The sequence below is a fragment of the Capricornis sumatraensis genome, chromosome 2 (assembly GCF_032405125.1).
Source record: "Capricornis sumatraensis isolate serow.1 chromosome 2, serow.2, whole genome shotgun sequence".
Taxonomy (NCBI): domain Eukaryota; kingdom Metazoa; phylum Chordata; class Mammalia; order Artiodactyla; family Bovidae; genus Capricornis; species Capricornis sumatraensis.
In genome coordinates, this window is record NC_091070.1 from 206,437,485 (window position 1) to 206,458,231 (window position 20,747).

At 37.9% G+C, this 20,747-nt stretch overlaps 1 protein-coding gene across 1 annotated transcript in view; it reads right to left on the reverse strand.

The window, feature by feature from the left end:
• Positions 1–1,145: 1,145 nt before the first annotated feature.
• The window catches only part of ZMPSTE24 (zinc metallopeptidase STE24), a 41,817-nt gene continuing 22,215 nt past the window's right edge, over positions 1,146–20,747 (reverse strand). Inside the window, exons 8-11 of the mRNA XM_068961876.1 lie at positions 19,299–19,483; positions 6,069–6,173; positions 4,326–4,469; positions 1,146–2,703 (exon numbers count right to left, since the gene is read on the reverse strand). Coding sequence (XP_068817977.1) covers positions 2,479–2,703; positions 4,326–4,469; positions 6,069–6,173; positions 19,299–19,483 — 659 coding nt within the window. The 3' untranslated portion in view covers positions 1,146–2,478. The remainder of the gene's footprint in view (positions 2,704–4,325; positions 4,470–6,068; positions 6,174–19,298; positions 19,484–20,747) is intronic.

Consider the following 20,747-nt stretch of genomic DNA (forward strand, 5'->3'; position numbering starts at 1 on the left):
CTATACCACCCCACTGTGGATTGTTCCTGCTCATCCACCAGACTGTACATAGCCTGGTACAGAAGTTACTTGCTCACATCATCATGATCCTGAATCAGGAGTTTTTGGAAAGGGGTTCTCTGTACTTTTTCTTTGTATGGCCTCTAAGACAGAACTTAAGGCCCGCAAGGTAAGCTTTCTGCTATGGGAAAACTTTTCTGCAAATGATGGCAGAACTCTCAAAACAATCAAAACTACATGAAGTACATATGCACACACACACAAAAAAGACGGATGACAAAGACCAAGTGGAAGAAGGAGACCTCAGGGAGGGGAGTCATCACACAAAGGATTAGGGGTGACCATGAGGATATACAGGTCAAAGGGCAAGCTGGGACCATCATTGGTATTAAAATCACTGACTTGATCCCAGCTCCTATCCTAAACAGAGGTATCACTTACTAGTAGCTCTCAGACTTTAGCATAGGACCAAGTCAGACAAAGGCAGTATATACACACAGCAAGGACTCTGCCTTAGATTCAGAAATCAACCCCGCTGAGGTCATACCATTTTATCTGAGGCCTTATCTACTGCATTCTGTCCACCAAGTATTAGCGTACAGAGTGCAACCTCCTTCCCTCCTTGGCTGGCCTTTCTCCCTCCCTTGACTGGCCAATACCTCAGGAACCTACCAGTAGTAGCCTCTGGCCATCCCTAGGCCTCCCATAAATTGTAGGGGACCAGGTCAAAACAATCGCGCATTAAAAAGCTAGTTACTGTTGCCACATGAAAGGAAGGCCGGAGAGGCAGCTGGAGTAGACCAAACAGACCAAGACAATGAGAAGTTACGGGAATGGAGAAGGATGGTTCTGAATGACGCTTCTGAGCAGACGTCGGCAAGAACTGGTAATGCTCTGGACTGGAGCAGGAGGAAGGCAGTGAAGAGGGCTCTGAGGGAGGTACAGCAATGGTCCTGCCACCACGCAGCATGATGGCTGTCCCTTCTACTCTTTGCTACTAGCACTCAGCTCCTCTAGGGTAATAATCATACATCCTAGGTAACAAATGACAGACAGATTTTGTCAAATCACAGACAAAGTACATCAATCTGCATTGGCAATTTTTAATGTTTCACTGGTGTAGAACTGTATTTAAAGGCAAGAAAGGAAGGAAAGGCAGTTATCACAGCATGAATTCATAGGTAAAAGATGCTGGATAAAGTCACAGGACTGTTCCTTAGGAAAATAAATAATGCGGTACTAAACTAGAGGCTTGTTTTTATTATGTTTCCATGTAGAGACATCATCCAAAACCAAAAGACTTTCTGGCCAGAGGCCAAGCGCACACAGTTGATCCCACTTTGGAATAAATGCCCAGAAGGTATATACATCACCAGTGGGTGGGACTCTGGGCACAAAGTTGGGTCTCATTCGGAAAGTGAACAGAGATTTGAGTCAAACATGCAGTTTCAGAAACTGGAAATCTTTCATGACGTTTGTTTTGAAAATAAAAACTGCCTGCATATCAAGAACTATAATTTTCTAAAATGGAATTATGCCTGATTAAATAAAATAGTACTCATGACTTACTGATAAAAATTAGAAAAATAAAAACAAACTTTTCTGTCCAAAGAGATAGAAAATTATATTTTTTCCTGTAACATCATAAGAGAATCATCATATTTCACTCTTATATCTCTTAAAATGTCACTTCTTCTTCTTTCCACAATTCTCCCACTTTTAACAGCAAAACCTGTTCAATATGGCTATTTCTGCTAAGTAAAAGGATGCACTATTTATTGAATACTTAAGAGTATGAATGAAAAAAACTGAATGTTTGGGATAATACTATATTATCCCTAATGGGATCATACCCACCAGGTGGAAAGAAAGAAAAAGACTGAAATTTTATAAAAAAAAAAAAGAAAACCCAATGATTTAAAATACTCTGTACATATTTCTAACTACTTTCAGTTGTATAACATCAGCCTTATGAATTATTAATTTTTTTTCCTTATTTAAAACACTGATTGGCCAGCTTAAATCATAACAGCATAAAAGTAGAAATAAGTTTCAACTTAGGTATGAGCACAGTGATTTGGGACCACTGTTTCTGCCTTACAGAGAGAATTCAGAGGTGGTGTTCCCTTTTAAACATATGCCCCCAAATACCTTATATGCAGGTTCCGTATAAACATGTAAATAAAACAAGTTCTGTATTTTCTGAAATAATTTTACAAGTGGATGGTAAACTAGATTTTAAAGATAAAACTATGCCTTTAAAAACATTAAGCCTCAAAATTTCATCCAGTGTTTTCTTTAAGAAATGGATTATTAAAATCATTTTTGAAATGAGATATTAAATGTATTTAAAGCTTCGCTTTTCTGTACTTAATCATTTTTCCTTAAAAAAAAAAAAGTTAAAAACATCAAGAGCCAGAACATGCTGCCAGGACAGAAAATAATCAGAAATGTCTTCAGTTGCAGACCCTGGGCAACTCAGTCTTGTTTTGAATTTTTCAGAGCTTGAAGTCTCTCTAGTAGTGGAGGATGAGAATAATGCCACATGGAAAACAACCAGTCAGAAACAGGGAATCCCAAGTTGTCTTTGTTTAGTTTGATTAAAGCAGAATATAAGTCTTTGGCCTTCCCAAGTTTCTTGGCAAATGCATCGGCTTGAAACTCAAATCTGCGGCTGAGGACTGTTAGGCAAAAAGAAAGAACCTGAAAAAGGAAATAAAAGCATTTTAACCACTTCCCCTCTTTGTTGTCGCTAAAGCTTTCATGAGCCAATACTGCAGAGGAAGTTCAGCTCAGGACAAGAGAAACAGCAAGCCAAAAGAAAGCTCACTTGTATTTAGGAGACCCTAGGGTGGGGGAATTACTAGAAATTGAGCCTTTCCCTCTTTAAGCAAATAGACCAGAAACAGATATATATCCAAAGACACGTCAATCTTAATGAAGAGATACTTCTGAGGACCTGCCATGGGCCAAGCACTGAGTCGGCGTTTTACATCCTCCAGCAACCCTACAAGGTGATGACTCTTACTCCTGTTTTACAGATGAAGAAGGGGTATCTCAGAAGCGAGACAACTTATTTGTGGTCACACAACTAGAAGGTGGTAGTGCTGACATTCTTGATGACTCCAAAGCCCATGACACCATGTTTCTCAGAGGTAAGATGTGGTGGTTTATACTCAGACTCTTTTTTCCATTAAAAGAAAAATAATCTTGCCTACTTATCCACCTTTAGATGTTAACAACAGTCTTCACTGAGAATATTCTAATATACATATACAAGTATACATGTATAGATGTATATACATGTATACACACATACTATAGCCTCTAATGATGGCCTCAAAATAGAATTTTTTAGAGTGTTCTGAGCTATGGTAGCTTCATTAAAATAAATATTCAGTCTCTGAGGGTGACTACTAGGAAGGGGACAAGTTTCATTTAAAAATAGAAATTTTTGAGGGAAAAATTATTTATTTGCATACTGAAGTATTAATATTATAAGTTGGATGACATGATGTCTATTTCTTACCTTAAAATACATCAGGCAATAAAGCAAAAAGAAAGTTTAAAGTCTCTCAACTGTACCTCATATTGCCATCAGCAGATCCAGAGCTTCAACATAAAGTCTGGGAGCTCCTGATATCTTCTTAGACATGTTCAAAGCTAATATCTGGCTCCTACCTGAAATGTCTTTCCAAATCTTGAATGTACTTTTTGGGTTATAATCATTAACTAATCTGTCTGTCTATGTGTCTCCTGACTTCAAGTGTCCCAGGGCAGCTGTCCCTTGAACCTACTGAGCAGTCATGGAGCAGTGGTTCTCAAACTCTGCTTACCATAAAACATCCAACTTTGCTTCAGAGGGTCTGGAGTCAGATGCTAAGTCTGTTCTGAAGCAGGTGGTCAGGAAATGCAACCAGAGGAACACTGTCATACAGTCTCTCTCATCCAGTCACACACACACTCCATTATCGGTTGTTTAGTCCCCTCACATACAGATTTTCGCCAGCACTTGACGAAATGTGGTCTAGGACATAGTGTTCCAATAGTTAATTTCCATCTACCAAGTCTCTGAGGTACATGCTACATCGAGGTTTTCACCACTAAAGTCTAATTCTCCACTTTTTTCCCCCTAACAATATAGAAGCACCTTTTATTTGGGACTGGGTTTTTCTGCTACATTCTTATACTGGCCAGTAAATCAAGGGACTAAACTTGCTTGTTGAAACTATAGTTTTGTTTGTTTCTTTTTTCACTACTCTCAAGGTTCTAGATTTGAAATAGATAAGAGTATATGTGAGATAATTTTAAAGATTATACATTACCTCATTATATGGTGAAAAAATAAACTGGAAGATGATCAATAGTCCAATCAGAGTGGGCTGGCTGTCATTAAAACCAAATGCAACAAACAGCTCCTTTCGACCAATTAATACAGCAAACAAGAAGAAACACAGGAAAGAATTCATCTAGAAAGAAGGATACAAAATTTCTAAGTTATTACTAAGCTAATTTCATTGTGGGATCAGTAGAACAAGACATCAAGATGTGATTTTAAGAACAATGTTAGCGTGACCATAGAAAAAGTTACTTAGGTGGTTTTATAGTTTTACTTTTATTCTAGAAGTAGAGAGGGTCTGAGTTGAGGGTATATACATACTTATTTGTTATTAGTGAGCAAATATTGGTTTAGCTGGGTGATTAGGGCCTTGGAGCAAACTAGAGGATGGATAACAAGCAGATGTGGGAAAGAGGTATGTGGGAAAACTTTCAAAACTAGCCCAGAGTATGATAATACTTAGGTCTAATAAGAATCTTCACCGAAACTATTCCACAGCAGGGGAGGCTCTGTCAACACTCAGGTGGAGAAGATGCCTGTGGATGTTGGCCAGCTTCTGTGCCCAGCCACTCTAGGACTTGGCCAACTGCTCATGAACAGAGGGGCCATGGTGACAGGGATGGAGTCAATGATTAATCAACAACGCAGACCTTCCCCACTGGCTCCAGCTGAAGTGCCCCATCTATTAGAAGAGGCAATCAACTCCAGCCCTGATGAGGCACCTCTGGGATCAGCCCACTACCCTCACAGTAGGCTACTGGACCCCTTCTTTCATGAATGGAGCAGTGATTTTCCTTATTAAACTGAGTACTTAAATACACTTGCATTTGGACTTATTTAATGTCTTACTCACTGCCATGTATCCATACAACATAGCTTCCAGCCAAGGCGCTCATTTTTATACCTACAGACGTAAGGCAACAGAAGAGTGCCTATAGGAGCAGGTACACAAGCCTTCCCATGTGATCCATCACCCAGAACCAGCTGACCTTTTAGAAAGCTACAAAGACCATTAAAGACGCATCAGAGACCATACATGCTCAGAATCAGTCCAAAAAACAAGAGTGCTATTTCACTCAGAGCCTGAAAACTATCGTCATTCTGTTGGTTTAGCAGTATAAATACCCAAAGAGGAATGTTACAGAAAGTATTTTCTTCTTTATATTTACTACTTTTTGCAATTTCTTTTCAATGTTTATACAATGACTTTTTTAAAAGAGAAGAAATGTTTTTTAAAAAACATTTTAATGCCCAACTTATCTAGGCTCACTCCTTTTGATCTTCACAGCTCCTGCAGCTGAGCAACTGGTAACAACAATAAATATTTATGTAGTAATTGCCACATTTCAGGTACTACTCCAGACTCTTTACATGTATTAACTCATTTAATTCTTTCAGTCTTATGAGGTATCATCATTCAACAAGGGAATGGAAGCAGAGAGAGGCTCAGGAACTTGCCTGAGGTCACAAAGGTAGTAAGTCAGCAAGCTGTGATATGAAGCTTGGCTACAGAGTCTGTCTTCACTTCTCTACTATGTGAACTCTCATGCCTGCTATACTTATTATTTGACTCTCCTGCCATAAAAAGAGAATTGTCAGGACTTCCCTAGTGGTCCAGTAGTTAAGACTCTGTGTTTCTACTGCAGGGGGCATGGATTCGATCCCTGGTTGGAGAAGCTGGCAGTGTGGCCAAGAAAAAGCGGTAGAGAGAGAATTACTCCAGACTTACCTGGCTAATAATGATATTTTTGACTGTGTGTCCCAACTTCCAGTGCCCCAGTTCATGGCCTAGTACGGCAAGCACCTCCTCGTTTTTACATCCTTGTTTCTTATTCTGAATCAAAGAACAAATTGAAAATAAACTACCAAGAAGCTTCAAAAAGTTTATACCTTTTAACCAAGTAAGAGTCCTTTTTAGAGTCTAACTTAAGGAAACAATCAGACTTTCGTGTAAAACTGTTCATTCACTGAACAAAACACTCCTCCAGCCACTCCACATTAGATACTGGGTTAAGCTCAAATATAGAATCATGAACAAGACACACATATTCTGACTGCATGAGTCTAATTTAGGTTAGAAAAAATATATATCAATAGGACAAGAGTTAAATAAATCATGACAAAGTCATGTAACAGCCATATTATAATCCCACTGGAAATTTTCCTTTCAAAGACCGTTACAACATGGGAAACTGCTCATGATAGTGCCAAACAACATTTATATTATACATCCATTAGAAATGTTTTGAAAGAGTATGTTCTGACATGGGAAAATGGTTCATTAGGTGAAGAAAGCAGGAAACAAAACTAAAAATAAATAGTATGATTCCAATTATGAAAAAGACCAATGTATATGTAAGAATACACAAATAAAGAAAACAGACTGAGAGTATATCAAAATGTTACCAGTTTTTTCTGTATGGTAGAAATACAGTGATGTTTAACTATCTCAGATTATTCCTACTTTCCAAATTATCTACAAATAAGTACATGTCACTTGTGACCTTCAAAAACACCATGAATTGCCATTTTAAAAACTGAGACCTCCAAGTTAAAATGGCAGAAGGAACATTTGCATCTAATTTTATGTCCTCCAAAAACCCCAGTAAAACTACAACCAAGAGTTTGTTTTGTTTTGTTTTGTTTTAAGACATAAACAGGATAGGGGAAATAGGATAGGGAAAACAGGAGAGCTGGCAATAGTAACAAGATTTTGGAAGCAGGAAAGCAGACAGATAAATAAAAATGGACTAGGCAGGTCAAGAAAGTTGAATCATAAGCCAGCAGTGGAGAAAATATATAGAACCAGTCAGATCTACACTGCAGTGTCTTCAAAGGACCCAGATACTTCTGAAATGGGAGGAACAGGAAAGAGGTTATGGCAAATATAAGAACTGGGTGAGAGCTGTTTGAGAAATGGTACAGATTCCTCTCCAACTCCACACTCAAGCAAAAGGCAATTGCTTGTCCCTCATCCTGGCAAAAGCCTGAAAGCTCACTTTGGATAGGGCAAAGAAAAGGACACTTCAACTGGAAGTTCGACATAATTGAAGGCCTGGGTACACTAGCAACAGACCATGGATTTGCTTACCTAACGGTATGTATGGTACACTGACTACTGGGCACTCCCTCTCCCAAGCTAGCCCTCTCCCCATACCTGGCTCTCAAAACACTGCCCTCCCAGCAAAAGACTGGAAGAGTCCTCCTTGGGAACTCTGATCCCTCTACCAGGAAAGACCAGGAATTCCCCAACTGCAAGCACCCCTAGGACATACCACAGTGAATCTCAAAGTTCATAAGCCTTATCTACAGGCCCAGAGAATCCAACCAGGTTTTAGTCCCACTCTCTTACTAAACTGAAAGAAAGTCAAAGTTGCACAGTCGTGTATGACTCTTTGTGATCCATGAACCGCAGCCTGCCTGGCTCTCCTGTCCATGGAATTTTCCAGGCAAGAGTATTGGAGTGGGTTGCCATTTCCTTCTCCGGAGGATCTTTCCGACCCAGGGATTGAACCCAGGTCTCCTGCACTGTGGGCAGATTCTTTCCCAACTGAGCCACTAGGGAAGCCCATTCTCTTACTAAGGAGTAGACAAACAACTGTGTATATTATAAGATGTACAAGGTAAGGGTCAAGATGGAAGACCAGATACAGAAAAAATGCAATGTGGAAGAAACAAATTACCTAAGGAGAAAATTTAGAGAGATACTGCTTTCATGGAAAAACTGAAGATACTATAAAAAATGGGAAATTCAGGACTTCCCTGGTGGTCCAGTGGTTAAGAATCCAACTGCCAATGCAGAGGACACAGGAAGATTCCACACATCTCAGGGCTACTGAGTCTGTGCACCACGACCACTGAGCCTGTGCACCACGACCACTGAGCCTGTGCTTGAAAGCGTGTGCTCTGCAGTGAGAAGGCACTGCAGTGAGAAGCCTGTGCAGCGCAACTAGAGAGCAGCCCTCGCAGGTCGCAACTAGAGCAAGCGTGTATGCAGCAACAAGGACTTACAGCAGCCAAAAAAAACCCTAAAAATAAATTTTAAAAAAAGGGACAGAGAAAAATAATGCTTAGAAATTAAAGCTTAATAGAATGATTGGAAGATGATGTATCTCCCAGAAAATAGAAGAAAGAGATAAGCAAATGGAAAAGCATGGAAGAAAAAGTAAGAAAGTTCAGTATAAGGAAGCCAACCTTCAAATAATAGGAACTCTGAAAAGAACGAACAGAAAAAATAGAGAGGAGAAAATCATCAACAAAACAATTCTAATAAATCTCCTAGAACCAATGAACTTCAATTTCCAAATTAAAAGGGCCAAATACATACCCAGCACAATGGGTAAATACAGACTCACAAGGTTGTACACTGGAAACTAGTATAATATTGTATATCAACTATACTTCAGTTTTAAAAAACAAAAGCCACACACCAAGGTATGTGAAATTTCAGAACACAGAGAAAAGATTCAACAATTTTCCAGAAGAATAAAATAAGGTAACATACTAAGGATCAGTAATTTGAATGGTTTCAGACACCTCACCAGCAATGTTGGAATCAAGACGGTGATGGAACAGTGCCTTCACAATCCTGAAGAAAAAGTATTTTCAATCTAGAAATCTAAACCCCAATCAGGTGACAGGAAAAAAACGTGACAGAAAAATGAAGGCATTTTGATGCAAGAACTCAAAAACTTTACTATGCAACCTTTCTCAGGAAGGCGCTGGAGGATGATCTTTAGTAAAATGAAGCAGTAAATTAAGAACAAAAAGTCATGGAATACAGGACAGAGGAGACCCAGTGAAGGAGAGAAGTGAAGGGAATCTCTAGCGGTGAAGGGCAAGCTTAGGATGACACCTGCACACCAGATAAAAGGGGGAGGCCCATTCAGATTTACACAATGTGGCTCAAAAGACAGTCTTGAGGACTGCCGTGACCGCACTCTCTCAGTCACCATAGCACCCTTTTAACCTGCAGAAACTTGTAGAAGACATACACTATTGAGAGAACACAGTAGATCAACATGGATTTCAACCTAAAGAAAAGGAAAAGGACAAGAGTGACCTGGTGGTCCTGCGGCTAAGACTCAGTGCTCCCAAAGCAGGGGGCCTGGGTTTGACCCCTGGTCAGGGAACTAGATCCCACATGCCACCCCACACGCCGCAACTAAGAGCTGGCACAGCCAAATATAAAAGAATAACCACAGGGGAAGTCTATATGAGAGCTGGAGAGCAGGACTTAGAGAAATACCCCAAAGAAAGAGAACAGAGCTCTCTCCCAGGGTGTAGGAGGGATGAGGGGGACTAAAACTAATAAGGTTAATGATGCAATTAACCTTGTAGGAAATTATACTGAGAGACAGCAGAAGTTGTGCGAAGAATTACCAGAAAGAAAAAGGAACACTAAGCACTTTTTTTTTAAAGCAATTATTAAGCAAGAGGGAAAAAAAAGGTAACATATTCTCAGCAGTGAAAAGGTACAATATTATTTAACAATAATGTTTTCAATACTGTTTTGATACTGGTTGAAAGACAGACATAGAAAACAGACTTATGGATGGGGTGGGGGTGGGGTGCGTGGGGGGGGTGGAAGGAAAGAGTGGGATGAATGGAGAGTAGCGTGGACACAGCACACTGCCGTATACAGAAGAAGATAGCCAGTGGGAACGTGCTGTATGGCTCAGGGAACTCAAACTGGGGCTCTGTGACAACCTAGAGGAACAGGATGGGGCGGGAGGTGGGAGGGAGGTTCAAGAGAAAGGGGACATATGTATACCTACAGCTGACTCATGTTGCTGTATGGCAGAAACCAACACAATATTGTAAAGCAATTACCCCTCAATTAAAACTAAATAAATTAAACATACACACACACAAGCACTGCAACTGGACTATACTGGAAGAACTGGGGGAAGGCAGGAGCAGAGCACACGTTAGGCCAAGAGCTAAATCCTCGTCTACCATGATCAACAGGCAAGGTAGTGTCAGTAGATGATAGTATACACATATTGTATATATAAATGATACACATAAATGTCAGAAGAAGCTAACAGAGTTGATATCTGTAAGGAGAGGAGCCTGAGGGGGTGAGAGGCATAGAGAAGGGAGGAACATGAAACTACTATATTTCATTATATGCCTTTTTGTACTCTTAACTTTTAAACAATATGTTTATATTACTTTAATAAAGTTAAGTTTAATGTTAAAATTTATTGGCGTTCTACTTCCCTAATTTCACCATAGCTCCTCAAACCAACATTAAAAATACATATATGTAAATACATATATATATATATACACAAAAATATACCTACACACATGCATACATCTATTTTTCTCTTTCAATACACATGAAGAATAGGCCAGGAAAGATTAAAAAAATAACAACAAATGTTGCTAACATGTACCAAACACTGACTATGTACCAGACCCTCTGTGTTATATACTGTATTATTTATACATCATAATCATGATATGAAATAAGTATACTTATTACCACTTTACAGATGAGAAAATCTAGGTACAGAGAAGTTAGCTAATTTTCCTATGGCCACACAGCCAATAAACAGAAAACCTGGGATTGGAAGCCAAGTAGTCTGATGCCAGAGACCTGTGCTTTCAACTTTCACACAAGTATAGATAGAAAAATAAATTATTCAACATTTATCAAATAAACAATTTTTAGTTAACAGATATGTAATCATTTGTATATTGTTATAGTATTGCTTTTAAAATAAACATAAATGGTAGGTGGTCATATGAATGACACAATATAATGTTTACAAAGCCAAATAAAACTCTCATGGTTTATAAACTTTCCAGGTTCAATTTAAATAGTGCCAAGACACAATGAACAATTTCTTACACACACACTCACATGTGCATACCTACATTCACTCACCAATACACACACACACTCTGAAAAACATCTAAAAAATGCTTAATAAGGTAAAACAAATATCCTTTTAAACATACAGTTTAGTTTATTTTAAAGTAAGGAAAAGCCAAAGCTGAGGAGTTGAAATTAACATTCCTTGTATAAAACTATGAATGGCTATACTCTGAGTCAAAGAGCGAGCTAGAGGAAAAAACTGCTGGCAAAATAACCCAACTGTGTCAAGCTCACCTAAAGTGGAGAAAAACAAAAGTCTCTCATTGAAATTAAAAACATGGGACTTCCCTGGTAGTCCAGTGGTTAAGACTCCACACTTCCATTGCAGGGGGTGTGGATTCGATTCCTGGTTGGGGAACTAAGATTCTGCATGCCCAATGGCATGCGTGGCAAAAAAAAAAAAAAAAAATCAAGAACATTATCTGCATGGACCAGAAAATGCCAAGCTGGCTTGGTAGCACTAGGGGCAACTGATAGAAGCAAATGCAAATGCTCTATTGAGGAATGTACCCTAAACCCAGACCCCTCAAGATTCCTGAAGATTAAGATCACTGAACTATTATGAATTTACTTATCAAATACTTCAGAAAACAAGCCACAGTAAGAGTTAGCAGAAACAATACAGGGTTGCAGTAGTTCCTTAAGACTTCAGATAATGGAACCATCAGATACAGAATAGGAAATAAACATGTTTTACATAAAGAAGGGTGGGCTTCCCAGGTGGCGCTAGTGGTAAAGAACCTGCCTGCTAATGCAGAAGTGTAAGAGACGCAGGTTCAATCCCTGGGTCGGGAAGATTCCCTAGAGAAGGGAATGACTACCCACTCCAGTATTCTTGCCTGGAGAACTCCATGGACAGAGAAGCCTGGCAGGCTACAGTCCCCCGGGTCGCAAAGAGTCGGACACGACTGAAGCAACTTAGCACAGCACACATACAAACAAGGGAACTAAAAACATGAGAAAGGAAAAAGAGGCCACCAGAAATGACTGATTTGAAAAAGAACCAAACAGAACTTTAAAACACAATGGACTGGTCAAAGAACAGACTGAATATAGCTAAAGAAATAATCTATGAACTGGAATGTGGAGCTCTAAGAGACAAATTTAAAAGTGTCAGCATCTGTGGGAGATAGAATGAGATGGTATAACATTCATCTAACTGGAATTCCAGAAAGGTAAACTGGGGAGAATGGGAAAGAAGCAATACTCAAAGATATAACTCGTGTCAGATTCATGCCAATGTATGGCAAAACCAATACAATACTGTAAAGTAAGCCTCCAATTAAAATAAATACATTTTAAAATAAATAAATAAATAAAACAAAAAAAGATATAATGGAAAAAAAATTTTAAACTTCAGGAAAAGACATGAGTCCTTATAGTCCTTATATCCCAAGCAGGACTGGGATAAAGTTCATACTTGCACAACACAAAAATCAAAGAGAAATCTTAAGAATAACCAGAAAGAACTAAAAAATAAATAAGTAAAAGACAACTAAGCTCAGAGCAGACTTTTTTAACAGGAACAAAGGAAACCAGGACAAAATCGAATGGTATCGTTAAAGTGCTAGGATAAATAGTTGTCAATCTTGAATTGACATCAAGAATGAGAGCAAAATAAAAACAAAACCAGAATTTTCCAAAGAAATTTCTAAAGCAGATACTTCTGGAAGAAGCAAAGTAATTTCTAAAAGGAAGGTGTGAGGGACCCCCCTGGTGATCCAGTGGTTAAGACTCCATGCTTCCACTGCAGGGGACGTGGGTTTGCTCCCTGGTCGGGGAGCTAAGATCACACATGCTGCATGCGGCCAAAACGAAAAAAGAAGAGAAAAATAAACAAGATAAAACTAAAATATAATATGAAAGGGCTAATTAGATCAAACTGTTTATTTAAGGTTCCCGGATTGTTTAGGAAGCAGTGAAGACACTGTATATTTTAAGATTTTAGGCTTTGTGGGCATGATTTATTTTTAACAGCAACCGTAAAAGAACAGTCACATATGAACTTCAAACCCAAATGAAAACTCAAATATAATTTTTTTAAAACCTTTCATCAGTTCTAAAACTAAAGCAGAAGGAGGTGTGTTTGGGGTGTGTTTGGGGCGGAGGTGGGGTGAGGGGATATGAAAAGGATAAAGGGGAAAAAAGGCCATAAAATAAGATGGCAGAAATAATTCAAAATATATCAGTAATCACAATATATATGAACACACAAAGCTAGTAAAAAAAAAGATAGTGTCAGTTTGGATTTAAAAGCAATCATAACAACAAAGTATATCTATGTATGAGACAAAGATACATGGTAAGGTTAAAAGGAAAAGGATGAAAGTGATATGGTGATGGCTACACATTAAGAATATACTTAAAAAACACTAAATTGTACACTTTAAAATGGTTACAATGGTAAATTCTATATCAATACTATTTTTAAAAAGTTAAAGGATGACATCCAGCAAATATTAATCAATATTAACACCAGAAAACATCAACTTAAAGGCAAAAAGGATTATTAAAGAAAGTCACAAAAGAATGATAAAAGATTCAATTTACCTGGAGGACACATAATTCTAAATTTATATGTTCCTAATACTAACGCCTCAGATATATTCATTCAAAATTATCAGATTTACAAAGAAAATCTGACAAATGTATCATAATAGAGAATGTTAACACATCATTATCAATTAAAAGACATCAAGCAAATAAAATGTCAACGAAGGTAAATAATAAAAAACGGCTTAAAAAAAGAGCTCATCTATGGGAGACTTATTAGTTCTGCAGCAAGCAAGGAGAGAATATATATTCCAAAAAGTGAAGGCTAACAGTTTTGAAATAAACTCCAGCTCCTTAAAAGAGTGAAGTACAAACAGATGAGCATGGAACTGATTTTGTTTTATACACCTTAGAAAAACACAACCTAATGGGAACACAGGCAGCAAAATACTGGAATCTAGATATTCTACCAGTTTTCCATTTCTTCACCAATTCCTCATCTGTAAGGAAAATGACCACTTCAAAACGAGGCTGGGTAGATGCATGAAAAAGAGGGATAGATTAAAAGTGACTGGCAAGACAGCGTTTACATTTACTATCTCTTTTCCTTTTAAACATCAGAATCTAGGTCAGAATACACTTGGTAGAGAAAGTAAAGAGAAAGCTAACTAGCCTAGTTTCTTAAATGGCTAAAAGACACGTGTACCTGTACCTTCAGGGAATGGCCATCAAGAGGGAAGAACAAAGCACTAATTAATAGACACCTATTCTTAGAGATGCAACACAAAAATATTCATTGCAAGAATATTTTTAACAGTAAAAAACTGGAAACCCATATACCCCATAAGAGGGAAAATGATTTTTAATTAAAAAAAACCAGAAACATATAGTAAGATGTTTATAGTTAGTTGGATTACTCATGTTTTCTAATTTATCTATTACTTTAGTAATAAGCAAAATAGGCTGCTATGTTTAATAATAATAATAGCTTCCATTCATTAAATGACCTATGTACCTGACATTGTATTATTAGATACTTTACAAACAGTTTGTTAAGCTCCACTACTACAAGGCAGATATCATCAGCCTCATTGCTTCTTAATATGAACTATGAATTAAACCTTTTATAAAACAAGCAGGTCTCTATTAGAAAACATAGGCTCTTGTATCTTGGTTTGATGTCTGGGTTTAGGAAGCTATTCAGAACTCAAGGAGTCATATTCAAAGATACGGAATGACAAGAGCTTAAATAAGGGTCATTTTTTGCAAAAACGAAACATTTATTTGTGGTAGATTCTTAAGATAAAATTGGATTTTCTTTTCTTCCCATGCTAATTTTACATATAAGAAAAAAAAATAAGTATCTTTCTCTTTTCTATAGCACTTTCCTTTTCATAAAATAAAATTCACATGCTGATTCATTTGATCCTTACAACAGCAAGCTGGGCAAGATGGGAAGTATTATCTTCATTTTAGAGATGATGGATGCCAGGAAGTTAAAATGTCTTAAGATTATCATGCTAATAAGCAGTGGGTAAAACCCAAACTCACACCTACGGATCTTGTCCTCTTTCTATTATACTTATCAACTGGGAAGACATTCACATGACCCTAGCTCTTGCTGGGGAAATACTTGTTTTCTTCTATAAAAGGACAGTTTTTATATATTTAAATTTTTCCTTTCACTTAAAATGCTTTTGAGACAGGTTGTTCTAATTATTGAATTTGTATTCTGAAGGATAAACTGCAGGAAGAAAGTCTCCTGGACATTTTTTAAAATGTGAATGGCCAGTATGGAGATACTCATCGAAATGTTAATAATAGTTATCTCTAAGAAGAAGGATTTAGTTTTCTTCTTTAAACATCTGCTCAAATTGAAACACTTCATCCTCTCTACACTGTCCAGACTTAAAAACATTCCTGCTTTCCCCACTGTGCTGTATCAATATGTAGTAGGTGTACAGTAGCAGGTGCTGAATAAACCACTATGTCCTAAACTTCTGCCACACTTGTATATTTGCTGTGTGATTATTTAATATCTTTTTAAAAATAAATTCACTTTTTACAACTTAGCCTTATCCCAAATAACAATTTTCATGAAATCATGATACAGTAGTTTGATCTTTTTCCTAATATTCATTAATACACATATAGCCATTCAAATTCCAAATATTGATATCCTACCAAAATCACCTCACCTGTATACATGCACTGAAAAGCAGTACATGAGATCTGGGTCAGTCTTTAACTTTCTCCTTCAGTCTCCACAACAGCAATCACCATAAGTCCTTTAAATCCATCTTTTGTTATGACTCCACACTTACTCTGACCTCTCACTCTAGTGTAGGCCCTTATTTCATGCCTATCTTGATCCAGTAAGTCTCTAGCAGCCCCCTTTGCCTCTAATCTTTGCTCTATCATATATGTTGCCATCAAATCTTAAACTTCCTAAAACAAGCTTTGGCGTCTTTCTCCCAAGGGATCTTCCTGACACAGGGATCGAACCTGGGTCTCCTGCATTGCAGACAGATTCTTTACCATCTGAAACACCAGGGAAGCCCCTTGGCCTCTACCCAAATCAATCGAAACTTTCCAGGTCACTGCAGACAACCACTCGGAGAAGGCAATGGCACCCCACTCCAGTACTCTTGCCTGGAAAATCCCATGGACAGAGGAGCCTGGTAGGCTGCAGTCCATGGGGTCACTAAGAGTCAGACACGACTGAGTGACCTCACTTTCACTTTTCACTTTCATGCATTGGAGAAGGCAATGGCAACCAAATCCAGTGTTCTTGCCTGGAGAATCCCAGGGATGGCGGAGCCTGGCTGGCTGCCATCTATGGGGTCGCACAGAGTCAGACACGACTGAAGCGACTTAGCAGCAGCAGCAGCAGCAGCAAACCACTAGAATGTCTTCAGGAAGAAGTACTTTACAAAATGGTCCCGGCCTACCTTTCTATCCCCTTCTACAAGAATCCATTTATTCATTAGTCTTAGAATAGCCATTGTGCAGTTGTTTTTATAGCTTTATTCATTACATATCTTCATCCTGAAAAGCCCCAGCCCCAAGTCAAAATTCAAATATTTCCTCTCTTTTAAGAAATCTGTCTGACCATTAGAATCTGCATTCATTTCTTAATTTCTAAAAGTCACACTATTTCAGCCACTTATTTACCACCCCCTGCCTTAAACTATGAGCTATATCTAGTCTCCTCTACTACAGGTTCTCTAGGGCAAGACTATGCAATTTATACATAGATGCTAAAATATTTGCATCTGGATTTCCTCATGGTACAGTGGATAAGAATCCGGCTGCCAAAGCAGGGGACACCGGTTCAGTTCCTGGTCTGGGAAGATTCCACGTACTGAGAAGCAATTAAGCCTGTATGCCGTAACTACTGAACCCACGTGCCACAGCTACTGAAGCCTGTGCTCCACAACAAGAGAAGCAATGAGAAGGCTGCACACCACAACAAAGAGTAGCCTCCATCCACCACAACTAGAGAAAGCCTGCATGCAGCAGTGAAGACCTGGCTCAACCACAAACAAAATAATTTTTTTTAATTTAAAAAAATAAAATTTTTGCAGCTATCAATGAAATAGAGCAGGCTCTTCAAGAAGCTAGCAAAATAACTCAAACTACACTCAACACAGTTCAAAAGACTTACCTTTTCTAAGATCTAAACCAAAGAATACTGTTCCCATAGATACTGTGTTATATGTGTTAAGTCACTTCAGTCATGTCTGACTCTTTGAGACCCCATGGACTGTAGCCCACCAGGCTCCTCTGCCCATGGGATTCTCCAGGCAAGAATACTGGAGTGGGTTGTCATTTCCTCCTCCAGGGTCTCATAGATACTAAAGGTCAGTAATTTCATTAGATTGCTTGAAACCAGCAGACTACTATCTAACACACAGGTCTGGCTATCGTCATCTACCCTGTATATAGATACCACTTCAGCAAATTGACTTGCTGAACATGCATGATTCCTCAGTGTTCTTACCTGGTTACTCTTTCTGGACTTCAGTTTTCCTATCTATAAAATGACCGTAAGAGCTCTTACTAGCTTAAAATCCTATGATTCTTGGTCAGACCAAAATGACTTTTATCCCAATAGCCTGATAAAATAAATCTACTTAAAAAAAAAATACAATCCAAAGAGTTAACCCTCATCCAGTGCTATTTAACCTGTTCACATTTTGTTCCATCTAGATATTTATAACAGTCCAGGCACTCTATTAGAAGATATCTATTAGACCGTCTCTTTAAAATCAAAACAGATGCTCAATGATAATAGGTTTTTACACTGGTACTCAGAGTACACAAGTTTTTCTCATGTATTATTTCATTTAATCTTCACAACCCTAAAAGGTAGGCATCTTTATCTCAGTGTTTTTCAACTAGCAGTGATCTTGCCTCCTCTCTCCCAACCCTGGGGCCATCTGGGAATATCTAGTGACATTTTCCATTGTCACAATTGCTGGGAAAGGAGGGATTGATACTGGCACCTGGTAGGGAGAGGCCAAGGATGCTGCTAAACATCTCATGAGACACAAGACAGGCTCCCACAGAGAAAAACTATCTGGTCCAGATGTCAATAGTTTCAAGATGAGAGCCCCTGCTGGCATTGTCTATCAGTTAAGAAATCAAAGATTTAGAGAGCTTAACTTATTTGCACAGTTACACAGATCTCAGATCATCTCTGAATGCCATCAAAGCCAATGACATGTCCCATCACATATGCAACTGCTAGAGACTGTTTTTGATTAAACATACATTGTTTTCTTATCACTATCTCCCCTTCCCCATTTAGTCTTGGTATACTTTAGATTTTGCTAATTACCATCAGTTGACCTCATCTAGGAGAAGATTCAGAAGAAGCTTTCTCAGACTATAAGGTCAGATTAAAGAAATATCTTCTCTTATGCTATCACTGCATCCAGTACATATGGCTTTGCTGCAGCAACTACCATATGGAGCTGTGCTTGTATGACTTTCTCCCCTTTAGACTATTAGCTCCTTGACAGCAAGGTCTCCCTCTTTGTTTCTGAATTCCAAAGAAAGTATCTCAGCAGAGTTTACAATTCATAAATGTTTGTTAAGCAAACAAAAGAAAACTGACCAAGTTACACAGTATACTCCAAAATGCACAGCTACTAAATGACAACAGGATTCAGACTGAAGTCTCTCCATCACCAAAGCCTATAATTACTACATCTCAGTGAAGTTAAAAATGAAATGATTATTATCTCCTCTTTATCTTGTCTGTGGGAATTCTTCAATCATAAACATATCAGGAATTATATATAAAGTCCCTGTTTTAAAAACAGTTTATAATCATACAAATTTTCCTATCTTATACTTGTGAACATTCTGTGAAAGCTTGAAAGATAGTTAACATGTAACAACAGTGATATTCTTTCCCAAATACCACAATTATAAAGGGGCAGTTATATTTTTATTTGACAGTCTCCCTGAGTTCAACACTCACTACATAGAAATTAAGGTTATTTTGAGCTGTCACAGAAACTGTTTATAAAAACTAAGCCAGGGTCTCTTAGGAAAAGAAGAACTCACTTTAACTTTAGCTTTTATTTCTTCACTGTCCCCTTCTCCATCATTGCGGGCTTCCATGCCAGACTCCTCCTGGATTTCTCTGTTTAGTACAGAATACTCTTCTAGTAGAGTGTCAAACAAAACTATTCGCTTGTTCTTGAAGAAGCCATAAAAATAAGCATTGCTGTGGGAAGAGCGTTTAGATCCTAAGGAAAAGACAGTTCAAAGCATGGAAAATAATTAAAAAGTCTGGGGTCTTTTGGAGAGATGCCTAGAAACTGAATTACTGGAAAGGATGTTAACATTTTCAAATTGTTTAATACCTGAAGAATATTATATCAACATAAATCACCACCAGCAGTGGAGAGTGTCTGTTTCTCTTCAGTCTTAACAACAAATATTTATGCTCACTGCAGCTTTCTAACAAAATAAATAAATAAATAAATAAAGCCTAAATATCCAATGGTCGTGGAATGATTCAATTATGATAAAGCTATGAGTTGGAATTTTAAGCAGCCAGAAAAAAACTATACTTTTAAAATATTTTAACAAGATAGGAAAAGCTCACCAACATACTGAAAAGGATATAAAACCTTGTGTATACAAAGTTCCATTACTGTTGTAAAAAAACGTACATGTAAAAGAAAAGCCTAACACAAACCTATTAAGAAATATATTAAAGTACTGAAGTGTTTATCACTGGCTTATAGAAACATGGATTTTTGTTCCCTCCTTTATACTTTCTTCTCTTCCAAAGCTATTAAAGTAAGTATGGCACCCCAGTACCATACTCAGTACTCTTGCCTGGAGAATCCCATGGGCGGAGGAGCCTGGTAGGCTGCAGTCCATGGGGTCGCTAAGAGTCAGACACGACTGAGCAACTTCACTTTCTCTTTTCACCTTCATGCACTGGAGAAGGAAATGGCAACCCACTCCAGTGTTCTTGCCTGGAGAATCCCAGGGACGGGGGAGCCTGATGGGCTGCCGTCTATGGGGTCGCACAGAGTCGGACACGACAAGCGACTTAGCAGCATACTTATTTAATCAGAAAAAATTAAAACTATCTTAAAATCAACTGGAAAAAAAGGCCCTAAATTTTTAGTAGTGGCTAACAGTAGCTAAACTATGGTTAATATTTATTTTCTTCTTTATATTTTTCTTTATTTTCATTATATTTTATGTTCTGCCATGTGTAGTGAATTTATTGGTTAACAATAAACTTTAAGTTCCAGTCTTGGCTCTGCCATGTATTATTTGTATAAATGCAAGAAACTTTCTTAATTTCTTTAAGCTTTATTTTCCTGTTCATGATATGAGGCTAGGACTTTTTGGTTTGATTGCCTGGAAGTTAAGAGCCAAACATGTGGTCCAATTTTATCAATGATATAGGATCTTAGCATCTGGAAAGTTGTTTATCTGCATTTTATATTTCTATCTCATTTCTATCTTTCCTAATTTTTTAATTAATTT